This window comes from Cryptotermes secundus, unplaced genomic scaffold (assembly GCF_002891405.2).
Source record: "Cryptotermes secundus unplaced genomic scaffold, Csec_1.0 scaffold572, whole genome shotgun sequence".
Taxonomy (NCBI): domain Eukaryota; kingdom Metazoa; phylum Arthropoda; class Insecta; order Blattodea; family Kalotermitidae; genus Cryptotermes; species Cryptotermes secundus.
In genome coordinates, this window is record NW_019725849.1 from 387,946 (window position 1) to 403,101 (window position 15,156).

Here is a 15,156-nt window from a genome sequence, read left to right on the forward strand (position 1 = left end):
AATAATAATAATAATAATAATAATAATAATAATAATAATAATAAAAGAGCTACAGCCACGAATCTCTTTGTCTCATGATGTCTCACACACAGGCTGACCTACAGCACAACAGCCTTATCATACTTGTACTCACAGTCTCATGATGGTTGCGGTACAGGCCAATCTGCAGCAGGTTCTGCAGGTACTGCTCCAGCTGTTTCATACGCTCCTCAATGTTCTCATAAAGCACCAATGCTTCTGGCTTACTCGGGAACCTGCAGACACACATTACCTCTGTTAAGTGAGGTTTTTCTGTTATCTTCCTGTCACATTAGGATAAAGCTGGCAGTGAACCTTTCAACAGTCATGACTGCATGCACCTTCATCATTCTCAACCAATTCAATGAACTTTTAAATAGCTCCAATTAATACACAACCATTAAATAATCTACAAGCTGCTACTATGAGAAAGGATGGAGGAACTACATTTTGAGGAGCTTTATAATTTGTAAGCCTTTAAAGCACAATGGTAACTACATCTACCACCTCCTCTAACATTAAAAAACATTAAAAACACACACTTATATAGGCACTCTGTATGAGTCTCAGAACAGACAGCAATTATTTCTCCAAACAACATCAAATGACCAGTGCTTACAATGCAGACATGGTGCATTCTGCATGAGGAATGCACTGGATTTATAAGAATAATACAGATAAATTTTAGGTTCCAAAGCGTTAAATGGAAATTGATGAAATGGGCAGGACATGTAGAGAGAATGTGAGATGTGAGGAACTGATATAGAAATGTTCGTTATCTAACTTCAAAAGAAGTGTCCTATTTTCCGTGATATAATGCTGTGCAGTCTGCGGAAAGTCAACAGACGTTTCAGAGGAACACATCGCCTCAATCTTCAGGTTTGAAGAATAAGCCAAGCAAGAAACCAACATGAAGGCAGGCAGCAGGCAGAACTTTCATTCTGGTTTCTTGCTTGGCACATTCTTTGAACCTGAATATGGAGACGATAAGTTCCTGTGAAACATCCGTTGACTTTCAGAAGACTACACAGCATTATATCCCAGAAGACAGGAATCTTCATAACCACTGCTGTAAGCTCCTCAAGTAGTGATCACTTGGGACACCCAAATTCATAATACTGAAAAGTACCACAGGTTATGAAAGTGTAAACTCAATTCAACTGGCACTGGAGAGGGTCAAAAGTGGGCTTTGGTATTAGTGGTAGCGAATCTTAGGGTAATATTACAAGAAAGTTAGTAGCTTAATTAGTTAATTTGTCAGTTCACCAGAAAATTAGTTCATTGGCTTGTTACCTACGCTACTTACCGTGGTAAGGCTCCCTTGTTTTTGCGCTTGGAGCCATGGTAGTCCGTTCTGAAGCTAGATCGCCGCTCTCGGTGGGCTCGGGTTGGAAACGGGATATTGAGACTAGCTCGAAACAATTTGAGCTGTTGGTGTAAGTGCTGAATGTGCTTGTAACGCTTCCTGATAGTCCAGGAAAATTCACCATGTTGCAGTTTTATTGTGTACCTGTGAAAGTGCAACATAAGTAACATGAAGTCCTGATGCTGGAGCTGTACTGTGTGTATGCAAGTCACTTGAACATGGTTGCTACTTACAGATTGGGGTTTAGGAAATGCGTAGTTACACTTCGCTCATAATCTGTGATCTTCACCAATATGTCCTGCCCTGGGATGAACACAGACCTCTTTTGTGCCTTGAAACTGAGCTGTGTCTGGTGGACCACGGAGAATGGGATAGCCGTCCCTGAGCACCAAACAGTCTCATGTTACACAACATTATGGTAGTGACAGACTGCACATAGAATGGACATATGGGCATAATAATGCTAGTTTACTGTGTCTCTTCTATGTGTGGTCTCATATGTTGTTGTAATGAGAGTTCTGAAGAAAGTTTACATAAAAACATTTCACAATGCACAGACATTAAGTTCAGCTGCTCTTATTTCTATGAAAGCAAATGTAGCAACTAACTGCTTGAGCTTCATTAATTCTTTGAGTGTTTCAACCAGGATATTCCAGCCTAGCATAGACTGCACCAGCCTGCAATTCTAGTAACTTCACTTTATTCTCCAATAGCTCCTAGCAAGCAGTGATAGACTGTTCCGTAGTTTGTAATCTTATGGCATACCAGTATATACAGAACCACTTCTGTGTCTTTCTCTGTTAAAAGAAAAAAAAATTGTATATTAATACACACCAAAGAAGATCTAAAGATAAGACAACACTGCAAGAACAGGGACTTGCTGAGATGTAAGCAGAGCTACAAGGGCACATTGGGTCAAATTTAAAGCAGTTTTCAAGGGGTTTAATGCCAGCAAGACAACTTGCATTAAAAATTCCCTGGTGTCGATCTTCTGCGACAAGGCACAGAAAACTGCCTTCTCTTATAAAAATCGAACATTAATCACCATCACACAGAAGCCCATCAGTGAAAAACTTTCAGAAAGCTATCCCCTGGATGATCAAGGTGATGTTACCTTAACATTATGATGAATCATGACGACATAAAGTGTGATAATAGGAGATATATGGAGTGGTGGCAAACCTTTGGGGCCAATGCCACAAAATTATCAGTTTGCTAGCCATTAATCATTCCATGAGTTAAGAAAAAAGATTAATTTCTTACACAAGTTACATATACCATCATTCCTAAGAATAAGACAAAAGAGTACAGACTACAAAGTTATTTCCATAATTTTCTATGTTACTTCAGTTCTATAAGGTATAAATGTTCTAAGCACTAGAACTCTTGTTCCGTGAGGAAGTCCAAGTTCTTGTCTGTTACAAAAAAGTGGACAGAATAATTTTTCTGTATAAATATTCTGGCCTTATGTTTTCTCAAAGAAGACATGAACCACATTAATTCTGTTCCCAGGAGTTAGTCAAAACATTGGTTGCTGACTTCCACAAATATAATCTGTTCTGAGTGAGACTCAAGGTTTCTTTGCCATGTACATTTACATAATATTCTTATGGATTATGGCACCAAACAGTCTGGTAGAGGGTTTCTGATGTTTTGGAAGAACCTGCTGTCTCCATCTTTAGCGCAGAATTGAACCATAACAAGGGGGCAGCCAGTTCCTCTGAAATGCTGGTAACCATTTATGAGACCACATGTTGTCTTCACCCGTGAGACCTTAGTCTAAACAGTCTCATGTATCAAGTCAGCCTGACATAAAAGGACATGAGGCCAACTGCCACTCCACAACTAACAGTTCTTGGATATCTGCATCACTGAAAATATACTGTGACATGAGGGCTCAAAGCCAGTATTGTGGAATCAGCAGATACGGTGGTTGATAGGGAATGAACCTGTAAACATCATGTGGACAGCCAGTTGCCATGGCGACAGAGGCAATGCAACAATAGAGGAATTGTGGGATGATGATTTTTCTGTGTGGTCCATGCACTATGACTGGACCAGGTAATGATTTGCTTTCCAAAGCCTGGACTGACAGAAGACTTGTATATAGTGCTGCTAAAGGAGGAAATTCCAATAACATGCTGTATTATTGTGGTACATGCTCTTGACAAAGCCCAAGCCTATTCATAAAAGACTAACCCATTCTCTTGTCATAGAGGATGTTACACAACCACAAGGATTCAGCACACCCAACCACCCAAAAAACTTTCTGGCAGTGAGCCTAAAGGGGCTTGGTGTGAAGAGTAAATCACCAGTCATAAAATAAGCCTGAACTCTGAATTAATGGAGGCCGTAACAAGGTGAGAAGACTAGTGTGGGCTATAGTTATATGTGTGGCATTACAGTCACTTTTAAGTCTGAGTTGTGATTGTATTTCAGTCAAAATCCCGTGACACGTGACAATATATTCTGCAAGTGGAAATAAAGAAATAGGAAGATCAATGGAAAGATGGGAAGGCCAGTTCTATGAAATTTCCGGAGTTGGAACTGACTAACAAAGTCCAATCTGTGACGACAATATGATAATGCTGATGATGAAATACACCTTCCATAGTGAGAAGCATGTATTGGATATTGTAAGCCAAGAGCAATGTAGGTGTGTGACAGAACTGCTTGCTGTGGCCACCCTGAGGTGCAGCACATGCTTATCTGTCACCTCTAATCTTATCAGCAAATGAATAATCCACTTCTTATATGCCAGAGTCTTTAAGACACAAAATCTCTTGTATCATATAGCAAACTAACTGCATCTTCCAAGTGCTGCAGCTCCAACCCAAATATGGGACAGATATATATACAATATACACACAGAACAAATGGAAACAAGCACAAGAAAAAAACAACTAAAATTAGAGACTTTACACAGAAATTAACAAACAATAAAAAAGGAGTCTTAGGAATGAATGATAAAGAAATTCCAAGGAATGCACTAAACATGAAACTAAAAGGAAAACACCCAAGAGGAAGACAATAATGAAAGTGGAAAACTCGTCTGGAAATATTTCACAGAGAAGGACGGAAAAGAGTCGGAGGAAACTTGGGGGGGACTTTGGGGAAACAGACATACTGAGAGGGTTGTTCTCTAGAGTCTAGACAATCCACACCAAGTGGAAATATCAGAACAGGATGAGGAGGAGCGAGTAGAAGCGAACAAGATATTACTTTCCAGGGAACATCCTGCAGCTGCAGACAGTCTTTAAGTGGCTCAAGAACTTTCCAGTTGCCAGCAACTGCAGAAGTCAATCACTAAGGCTTACTGAATGCATATATGTACACTAGCGTTTTCCCACGTAAATGGAAATTTAAAGGGGGATACACATGGATTTCTCATTTTCCTGCATGCTCTACATACATTCACCTCAACCTCAATGATATATTCACTTCAGAGTATAACTGTAAACTGAGATACTTCTTGTTGCATAATTTTCTCCATTTTCCTCTTGGATCAAATATCCTTCTCAAAGGATGCTCTCCCTTCCATGCAGATGCTGCAACTACAGCTCCAGTGAAGTACTCTGAGCACTTGACCCCATTTATTTCAACAGCAAATGTGGGTGAAAATTTCCTTTCCACAAAACATAAATCAATAAAGATTAATAATTATCTAATCTCACTTTTTGAAGCATGATACCCATCTAAATATTATTTAAAAATTCAGTTCCTACCTCAGGAAAGATACACAGAGTCTCCAGTACAAGGACCAACCAATTAATGGAGTTTGGGGAATTAATCACTGCCTATTGTGCAAGTCATATGCAGCAGACCATGTGTGGAAAATGCAAAGCTTACAAAGGATAGCAGAGGTGACACATATAATTACCACTGTGAATTAGAGGGTTAAAATTATTGCTCTTTGGCTTCATGACCTAACTACACACAGCTGCTGCTGGCTGTGTGCCAGCAAAGTCTCTGATGTCAAAACCCAATTACAGCCTTTCACTGAGAATTGCATCTCGGTAGTGTTCAATCCTAACAGCGTGTAACTCTTTCTCAATTGACAGTATTTTAGAATGGGGCATTAGGAACAATATTGTTTTGGATGACTGAGAGTGACAGAAAATAGAAAAAATGCATAATGAGGTATTCTTCACTTTATACTATTTGGGTGGTGAAATTAAAAGATGATGAGATGTGAAGGGCAATGCAACATCAATAAGCAAAATGGGTAATGCACACAAAACTTAAAATTCTGAAAGGTGGACACCACTTCAGTAACCCACAAGTAGATGGGAGGGTAAGATTGTCACATGATAGTGACTACACAAGGGGGTTTGGATTTGTAATTGGACTTACTGGACATTGAATTGTCTAATATTCAAATAATTACACAGTATACAAGTGAGCACTATCATTTCATAACCTGGTATATCATTCTTGGTTGCTGGCTCTGTCATCACAAACATGTTGCTAGGTTTCAGGCCCTGATAACAGGGACGTTTCTAGTTAGCCTGCAGGCTCTATGTATACTGCTTAGCTGTGAACTTATTATTATTTTGCATCCACCCTGACAGAACAACTCTTCAAGGCTATTTAAGAACAGGGTCCTGACAACTTCTGCACCAAAAGGGACAAAGTAACAGGAGCCTGAAGAAAATTGCACAGTGAGGAGCTTTATAATTTGTACTCTTCATCAAATGTTAACAGGTGAGATATGTGGGCCATGCAATATTTCTGGACTAAATGAGATATACAAGTACATACACAATTTTGGTTTGAAAACCTTAAACGAAGAGACAAGAACTGACATCAACATCTAGAAGAACAAATACGATTAACACAGGGTGTGAATATGTTGACAGAATTACACTGGCTTAGGTCCCATGCTACTGGCTAGCAATCAAGCAACATCTGTGTCTAAGAAATTTCTACGTGAGTTTTCTTCAGCATATTTTGCAGCTAAAAGGTTTGGGAAGCACTGTGCTGCTAAGATTACAGCCTTCTGGGATGTGACACAGCTAGATACCCAAATTTTGAAGGAACCTGCTGTCTCCATCTTTAGGGTAGAAAAGTGAGAGGGGCATCAGGTTCATACAGACTGTTGGTACCTATATACCAGAGATGGGCACCAGTTATAAGAACATAAGCATGACAAGTAAAACTTATGGGAACAGCACTGTGATTGCCAGTGATTTGAGGCAAGGACTGTGGTGCACACACACAACAGGAACAGAAGGATGACAAGTAAAACTTATGGGAACAGGACTGTGATTGCCAGTGATTTGAGGCAAGGATTATGGTGCGCACACATTACAGGAACAGAAGGATGACAGAAAGCAGCTATAGGAAGAGGACTATGATGAAAGCTGGTTATGGGAAAAGGTCTCTGACCAGTACTAGCTATGGGAATGTGAGTCATGGGAATTTAACTGTGATGGGCAAGGCTTATGGGAGCATGATTGTGATGAGCACTTGTTATGTAAACATGACTTATGGGTACTGGTTATGGGAACAGGGCCGCAATGAGTACTTGTAGTAAAACTAGAATGACAGATAGAGATTATGGGAACAGGTTGCGATATGCACTGTGATAAGCACTGGTTAGGGGAACAGGAGTATGAAGACAGTGGTTAAGGGAATAGGATTGTGATGGGCATTGGTTAGTGGAACAGGATTGTAACGGGTACTGGTTATGGAAACAGGAAGTTACCAAAGTGTAACTAACTGTGTGCAAGACAAGTCACAAACTACAGACACATTGGTACGTCAACTACTGCTGTTAGTGATGATGCAAAACAGTGAGATACATGCAACACCAACAACAAAAACAAAAACAACATCAAGCATGTCATGTTACCTGCTACCGCTCCACTGTTACTGGTGTACAGCTAGAACGGAAACAACACAAGTGTCGTTAATGCAACAGATGCTTCTAGCATTAGTTTTACATGTTAGAAATTTCACTGAACCTCTCCTCTACTTGTACTGATACTGTTCTCATTTTCATGTTGTGATGAGACCCCCATCACTTACCTACTCCACCGGTACAATCTGCGACACCATCTGGGTGCGACACATCAATCTGAGGGATGGGCAAGTCATCAAAATCCGAATCAGGAGATGTAGACTCAGCTCCATCACCCACCATTCCTGAGGTGTGTTTCACTATAGCCTGCAACTGATAAGTGCCAACTTTATAATATCACTTCAGCTGAAGCCTACGTAAACTCAACTGAGTCCTTGAGAAGCTGGCAGTCGTCCAGCTAGTCAAGAAATTCCTTTAACATCTATGGAAACTGAACGCCCATTACTGCGTTCGCCAAAGCATTCTAAGGGTTACAATCCCGAGACTTCGAAATAGACATTGTAAAGTTATCAAAATGAATTTTTATATGGGTACCTGTTTCCTCATATGCAATCTAAATGTATAATCCACGACTATGGTTTATGAGATTCGAGGCTTGGCAGTGAGGATTTGGCATTGAAAAGAACTACAGCATATTCTCCTCCATGTCCCACTAATTTAACATCTGAGATACACCCTAATCGATAAAGCCAATATAATTGAGTCTGCTTAGAAAACAGGTTCACACCACATGACTTGTATGACTATGGTCATTAATGACAGGTGGAGGCTACAATACCACGTGCTGCTGTCTACAATTGATAAACAAACATTCGTGAAGTTCTAACCCTGTGACGTCTCAAAAGAAATGCAATACTTGAAAATCTGGAAGGTCTGTGGTTCTGATGGTATTCCAAACGAATGTTCTGGACACCTTCTAAGAAGCCTATCTTCGGCTTTGTTAGTTCCCAGCACCTTGGAGAGAAGTAAATCACAGCTGTCCCAAAATCCAGCAAGAACCCAAAATTTCACCAAAATTAATGTCTGATCAGCATCTTGTCCACTGTGGGCAAACTTTTTGAGAAGTTGATTTTAAGAACAATTCAAAGACATACTGAGGAAAGAAACTTGCTAAATGCAAGGCAGTTTGACTTTTGAGCATATCACAGCAATGCACTTCAATGTATGAGATTGATTGATCACGTAACACTGAATTTCAATAACATGACAACGGCTGCGGTATTCTTGGACATTGAGAAAGCCTTTAACACAACATGGGACTCTGACCTACAAATGAATTGTCAGAATTATAATTTCCTACAAGTCTCATTAAGATAATTCTTTCTTTTCTCACTAACAGAAAATGTAAAACCTCAGTAGAAAGCGAATTTTCCACAAGCAGATAAATAGCAATAGTATTGTGCAATCTATATACGATCGTACAAACGATGCCCCGCGGCACCTGGAACTCATTTTGCTCTATTTGCGAACGATATATGTGTATGTGAGACAGAGAAGCAGGAACGCCGCGTTCTCTGCAAACTGTAACGCGGCCACACCACAGGGAAGTTGCGGTGCAAGTGCTGGAACATGGTCATCGATGAAGGGAAATCTCAGGCAGTCTGTTTCCTTAGAAGACTTAAAGTCTCCAAGGATTTACTAGAACAAAAGGGATGGAACGTTCCATTCGTAAACAATGTAAGGTATCCTGGCGTCATAACTTCTGAATAGGGAATAGGTCCTCATATACGGGCCCAAGGCCTTGGATACAGTCCCTTCGCTATGGAGCATTCATGACACCATCCTATCGAAGATGACATCAAGATACTTGACATTATTTACAAAGGGGATGTTCTGTTAGTTGTAATATGTCCTTAGAGACGGCGAGTAAGGCTGACAACCTTACCGCTATCTGTGAGCCGACTGCCTAAAAAAAATGTGAGAGCCTCCACGTTTCACAACCCTATGGGCCTTCACGCCCTGTTTGTTACACAGATAGCTGTAGCTTTATATCCTCGAAGACTCTTTAGTCTTCTAAGAAAACATCACTGCTCAGGTGACAGCAGTTTCGGAGTGGTTAAATAAGTCACGGTATAACCTACTGCACTGACGTAAGTTCTCTGTATATCCTGTGTGCGTAGAGTAGCGTCTGCATCAATAGCTATTTGCACCCATAAAGCGTTCAAAGAGAATTCTTTTTAAATGCAGATAAGTGAAAACGGGCGGAAGTGACATGTAATGAGGTTTGGATGTTGACTGGGTAAGAAAAAGATGTCCTTAATTAATAAAGCAGTATTTCGTCGGCTCTGTCACCGTCGAGGTTATCATAATTGTGGACCGCGTAACCACGTAGGTATAATACATGGGATGGACGCAGGTGTTTCTTGGAGACAGGTATGTCTGTAAGTCAGGCAATCGTGTATGAAAGCAATTTAGGCTCCACTGTAGCAGGTCCATTATGAGTGATCAGGAGGGAAGATGCAGACGTTTTTCAGCTACGGCGCGTTGATAAGGAGTCTTTTCAATCTCCCTCTGTTCTTTACTTTCGGAGCTCAAGGGAGATGTCAGTGTGTTTGTTGTGTCTGAGTAAAAACCGCTATGGTCGGACCTGGTTATCGGGCCGAATGGATTCGGCTGTGAACCAGAACGCGATCGGGACCGACGCCACTGTTTTCTGACTGGCGAGTTCTGACACAGAGGCCCGAGGTTCATGTACCGTCCACCGGTCAAAGGTGCATACACATCATCGCAAGAGGCAAGGCAGGGCTGGAGGGATCGTTAGTCTGGGTAAATACTGTTGTTCGGGATGGGCCTATCCTACGTATCTGCTTGGTCTGGGAAGGGATGGATTCTCTCTCGGTAATGACATCAACTCCTTGTGGGCGGCGAAGTGTTGATGAATAGCACTGGGTGCTACAGTTATTTAAAAATTGCGAAGAGCCGTAAAACTTCGCCAAAAGCAATAAATTCATTTATCAATCCGAAACCTGTGTCTAGTCACTAACCCGTGACAATATATTTCATTTCGTGGGGTTTTATGTAACGTATTTCTGAATAACATTAAATAAAAAGTTTCGAGTTTACAGCCTGAACCAAGAACTGCATGTATATGCAGTTTTCAAGGCGACCAACTTCTCCATTTTAATATACTGTTCTTTAATATATCTGAGTGACAAAGATTTTAAATTTCGTGATAAAGCTTCGCAAGTCCGTGACAGTAGTATACTACTTTCGTAACAACTAAGTAAATAGGAGAAATATATATATACAAAAAGGCTTGATGTTATTATGTGTAAGAACTGCATCGTTGTCATCCTTGTATTTAATAAATATGATCTCAAGAGATGCAGAGTATGTGTATGAAACTTTAAATGTAGGATTTACCAGCCTACTTCGTGGTGATTTGTTTTTCTTGTCGGTGGTGTGGAAACTAAACTAAAAATGGTGTCTGCAGCAGCTTTAGAGACCACCAACACGTCATACCTGAAGAAGCTCGAAAGAGCTCTGTCAGATGGGCCGAGGATCACCCAGCAAATACTCGAACTGAGCGAAGGGGTTGTGACTTTTCATAGCTTAGGTGGACCGTAATACTGCAATTCTGTGAAACAGAAACACTTAAATGGGGCGTACATTCCCAGTGCAGAGCCAGGATCCACTGAAACGGGGAAGGCGTGTCCAGGACATCGCCTCGACGAGCGTAAACGCCGGAAGGTTTCAGCTGAGGAAACATGGAGGACGATAGCGACATCTCCGGCCGCCTCGACGTGCGAGACAGATCGTACAGTGCCTGCACGGCTTCTTGCAGGTCTCACGGGGGGCAAGAACGAAGGCTGGGCTGTAAACGATTTACAGCGTTTTACAGACCGATCGTGTTGCTTCTAGTCCTCAACAGTACAGTCATCTCGTCGCACCGCACAGAAAACTACACCAACCGGAAAGGAAAAGGCGTTAAAGTTGCTGTTTATCGACTGTTGCGTAGCGACGGACCCTTGTTTAAGAACGTCATCATGTGTTTACTGTGCCACTGCCTAGCAACGGCTCTCTTCTGGCTTTCGTGTCACAATAAGTTACATTCATTTCCATTAAATCTGATCGATTTCCCCCCATGCCCTCCCAAAGAAATGGCGCTATTTCGCCCATGCTAAGCATAGGAATGAACGGACTTAACAAAGTTTGGTCAGTAGGAAGAATGGGCCTATATGCTCGGAACTGGGTGATTCATCCTCGGTTCAACCGTCGGCATAAATGCAGTCAGTTTCAGGTTGAAGGCGGTTACGACATTTCAACCGAACTTCCGCCATTGCTGGAAATTTTTTCAGTGTCGTTCCAAACAGCAGTAACACCTCTGTGGCCAGTTGTTAGAGTCCGAGGTGTCATCCAAAATTCGGGAAGCGACCAAGCTTCAAATGTGATATTAAGAATCAGTACGTGACCCTATCTCTGGATGCCAGAACCAACACAAGGCAGGATATATGAAGAAATAACGTAATCCACCTGTGACAATTAAGAGAAAAGTTTAAAACGTCATAAGCACGTGACCTATACCCTACGGCCATGCATAATTTAAGAGCTAGAGACCGACTACAAGAGAAGCTAAAACTCTTGAGTCAAACTACAGATATTATATGTGTACATGACTGGATTTAGCTTTTATTTTAGCCTTGAGTCTGGCTGTTACATTATGCATGGACACAGGTATTGCGTCTCATGCAAGTGGCGTTTTCAATTTAATTCCCGCAGATGGGTTATGTATCTTGCGTTACACATCCTGCCTTGCGTTGGTTCTGCGCCAGGAGGTAGGGACTAGCTCTATCGATTGGGCCTAACTGAGTAGATTTTTTATCCGAGGATGGAGACAGGGATCAGTCTCCGAAATGCTTTAAATAACAGGGTGACGGATGTCTAGAAAGTCAATCACTGTACTGATCTTGATATATATATATATCACAGGAGAGTTCCATCAGCAATTCCTTGTTTTTTTTATATAGAAAGCCAGTTCTTCCCATAGATTACGACTTCAAATGAATTTCGTATCCACTCATGTTGCTCAACGATCAGTTCTAGAAAGGGATCTTGAAACTTTTCACAAGATTAGTGGGATGAGTTTGAACATAAGGTTTGATTGGCCGCACCATAGCTCAAGCGGTTAGTCGCTGGCTTCCCACCGCGGCGGCCCGGGTTCGATCCCGGATCTCGTCAAGTGGGATTTGTGGTGGACAAAGTGGCGCTGGGGCAGGTTTTCTCCGAGTACTTCTGTTTCCCCTGACAATCTTCATTCCATCAATTGCTCCACAATCAGCCTCACCTATCATCTGGGGTTGATACGCTAGGCCAGAAGTGGCCGCAGTACAAGGGACTTAGTCCCATCCCACTAGCAATAAAAGAAAATAAGGTTAATTTATTCAAATGAGCGATCATTTTCTTCCAGGAATTCAGTCATGCTGACAAATATCTCTAGGGTATCACTTTCACAAAGGCTTCTCCGCAGTATGGTCGTTTCCTTGAACGCCGAAACACTGCCAAGATGACAAAATTCTGTACGCTGGTTAAACCTTTAAGAGAGGAGTCTAGTCTGTTGAGTTTATCAAATATATCTGACATACATGGCATAAGAGACGCCGCTTCTTGTCTACAAAGTGTTTGATACCGTGGAGAACCACAGTTGTGTAAGAACCTGAGTACTCCTTCAGCTAAATCAATGGTTTTCGAACTTTACCCCTTGAAAACCACTTCACCGAATGTAAATGACTTGTGGACATTTCCTCACATAGAACTGCAAATAAGCGGGGCTTTAATGGCCGAACTTTTACAAAGTTCACGATTTTCACTGCCTCTTCTTGTGGCATAGAACTGAATTTTGGTTGATGGTCACGCGATGCTGTATCCTCTTTATGGACGATACAGTAAGCTCGCGTGGGAAGCACCTTGCCGTACTTCAGCTTGAAACCCTTTCTTGTGTCCTTTGAGAGCTGCTGCTCAGTCTACAGAGACGCCGACGAAGTTTGCTCAAGAAATATTTTCTGCTGTGAAACCGTCATTCACTGTCTTGGATATATCCCTCCTTCTATATATCTCTGAAAGTGGTAGACAGAACATGAACTGATTTTCTCTACATAGCGACTGGAGTTCTTAGAAAGTTCGACTGTTTACGCATTTCTAGTAGGTTTCTTTAAAATAAATAACAGTTTATTTGCAAGAAACTCGTGTTTAATTATTAAATGCCCATATAAATTACTTACATTGAAACTGCCGTTGGTGAGAACTTCACCGCAAACATATGAGAGGCTTTTAACCGTTTACGAGTTCCCAAGTAAAATCGCGTGTCTGATATTGCGTTTCATATTTTCTCCCCCTTCTTCCTTGTCCTCAGGAGAACCGTCCACAGTAGAACCGGTTTCTTTCAACATATCGGCATAATTTTCAGCACTCCTAGATTGCTCCGTAAGTCACGAGCCAGTTCTTGTACACCTGCACAATGAACGTCTTCTTGTGCCAGGTTTTACTATTGAACGAACACCACAGTAGTTTGTAATAATCAATAATAGTGGGATGGGGTCAGTATCATTAAAAAAACACGTGAAACAATTACATTCTAAGACTGCATAATCTTAAGACACCTGTATTGCGTAATTACTGCTAATTGAACTATTATTTTCTGATTTTATAAGGAAAGTAAGTATACAGACATTTTCATGAGTTGGTAGCTCAGATCTGGAGCATTCCCACAACTTTTACGCGTACCACTTCGGTTGGCGCCACCTCATTTGGGAAACACCGGTCTAAGATACCGATAAAGGTGAAGTTGTCCCTGTGCTTAACTAATTAAGCACTACACCATGAAGGCGTATGGGGAAGTGGATGTATACATCCACATTTTCTTGACCTCGGCACTAGTTTGAGGTGAGTGGTCAGCTTCACGCCCCGGCCGCCCACAGAAAGAGAACCCGGTACTCTTTGGATAGGTGGTTGGGTGGACCCCAGAGCCGGTATGGACGACTTGGAGAAGAGAAAATCCTTGACCCTACCGGGACTCGAAATCCGACCCTTCGGTCGCGTAGCCCGTAGCCAGTCGCTATACCGACTACGCTATCCCGGCTCCTCTAAGATACCGAGTGTCTTAAAATAAACAGTGTAAAGAATACTGTTCCTTATAGAATGATGAGGTCGTTTCAGCAGATGAATACTAATTTCCTCCCCTTAAAAATCATGCATTCGTACAATGGCCAACAAGAGGAGGAGGAAGAATATAAAGGGCCCGAACGACACGATAAAAGAACCAACCACTAAGAGACTCTGCAAGCCATTGGTACTTATAAACAGCACGGCCAGTCATGGGCACAACTGAAAACAAACTATCGATAAGCATGCCGTGCCATAGTTCAGACGGTTAGTCGCTGGCTTCCCACTGCGGCGGCCCAGGTTCGAGCCCAGGGTCACGTCATGTGGGATTTGTGGTGGACAAAGTGACACTGGGGCAGGTTTTTTCTCCAAGTACTTCGGTTTCCCCTGCCAATCTTCATCCCACCAATTGCTCCACAATCACCATCCTCTATCACCTGGGGCTGGTACAATAGACCAGTAATGGCCGCAGTACCAAGTGGACTCAGTCTTACTCCACTAAGAATAATAAATAAAACTATCGATAACTGGAAAATTAGGAAGAAATAATGACCTTATTCGGTTTATAAAACGAGCTTAATCTATTTGTTTTACTCGTGGAGACGGCAGTGAACAGAACAAGGGATCACTCCGTTACAGTTCGGAAGCTCTCGGTGCTGTGAGTAAGGCGATCACATACTGATGTGAAAGGGCCGTTAAAACTGCTTCACTGTCGAACAATCTAACGAATCCATTGACTCTGAAGGGTATCTTACGAAGATGCTAGCTTCTGACAGTCACTTGTTTGGTTCTTCTAAATTACTTTGAATCC

The 15,156-nt window shown here is 41.7% G+C and overlaps 1 protein-coding gene across 3 annotated transcripts in view; it reads right to left on the bottom strand.

Annotated features, from left to right (window-relative positions):
- LOC111863755 (phospholipase D1) overlaps positions 1 to 15,156 on the bottom strand; it is a 64,541-nt gene that overhangs the window by 38,167 nt on the left and 11,218 nt on the right. For all 3 annotated transcript variants that reach the window (XM_023850372.2, XM_023850373.2, XM_023850374.2), the window contains exons 2-5: positions 7,415 to 7,559; positions 1,618 to 1,765; positions 1,325 to 1,528; positions 134 to 254 (exon numbers count right to left, since the gene is read on the bottom strand). In XM_023850372.2, coding sequence (XP_023706140.1) covers positions 134 to 254; positions 1,325 to 1,528; positions 1,618 to 1,765; positions 7,415 to 7,529 — 588 coding nt within the window. In that variant the 5' untranslated portion in view covers positions 7,530 to 7,559. The remainder of the gene's footprint in view (positions 1 to 133; positions 255 to 1,324; positions 1,529 to 1,617; positions 1,766 to 7,414; positions 7,560 to 15,156) is intronic.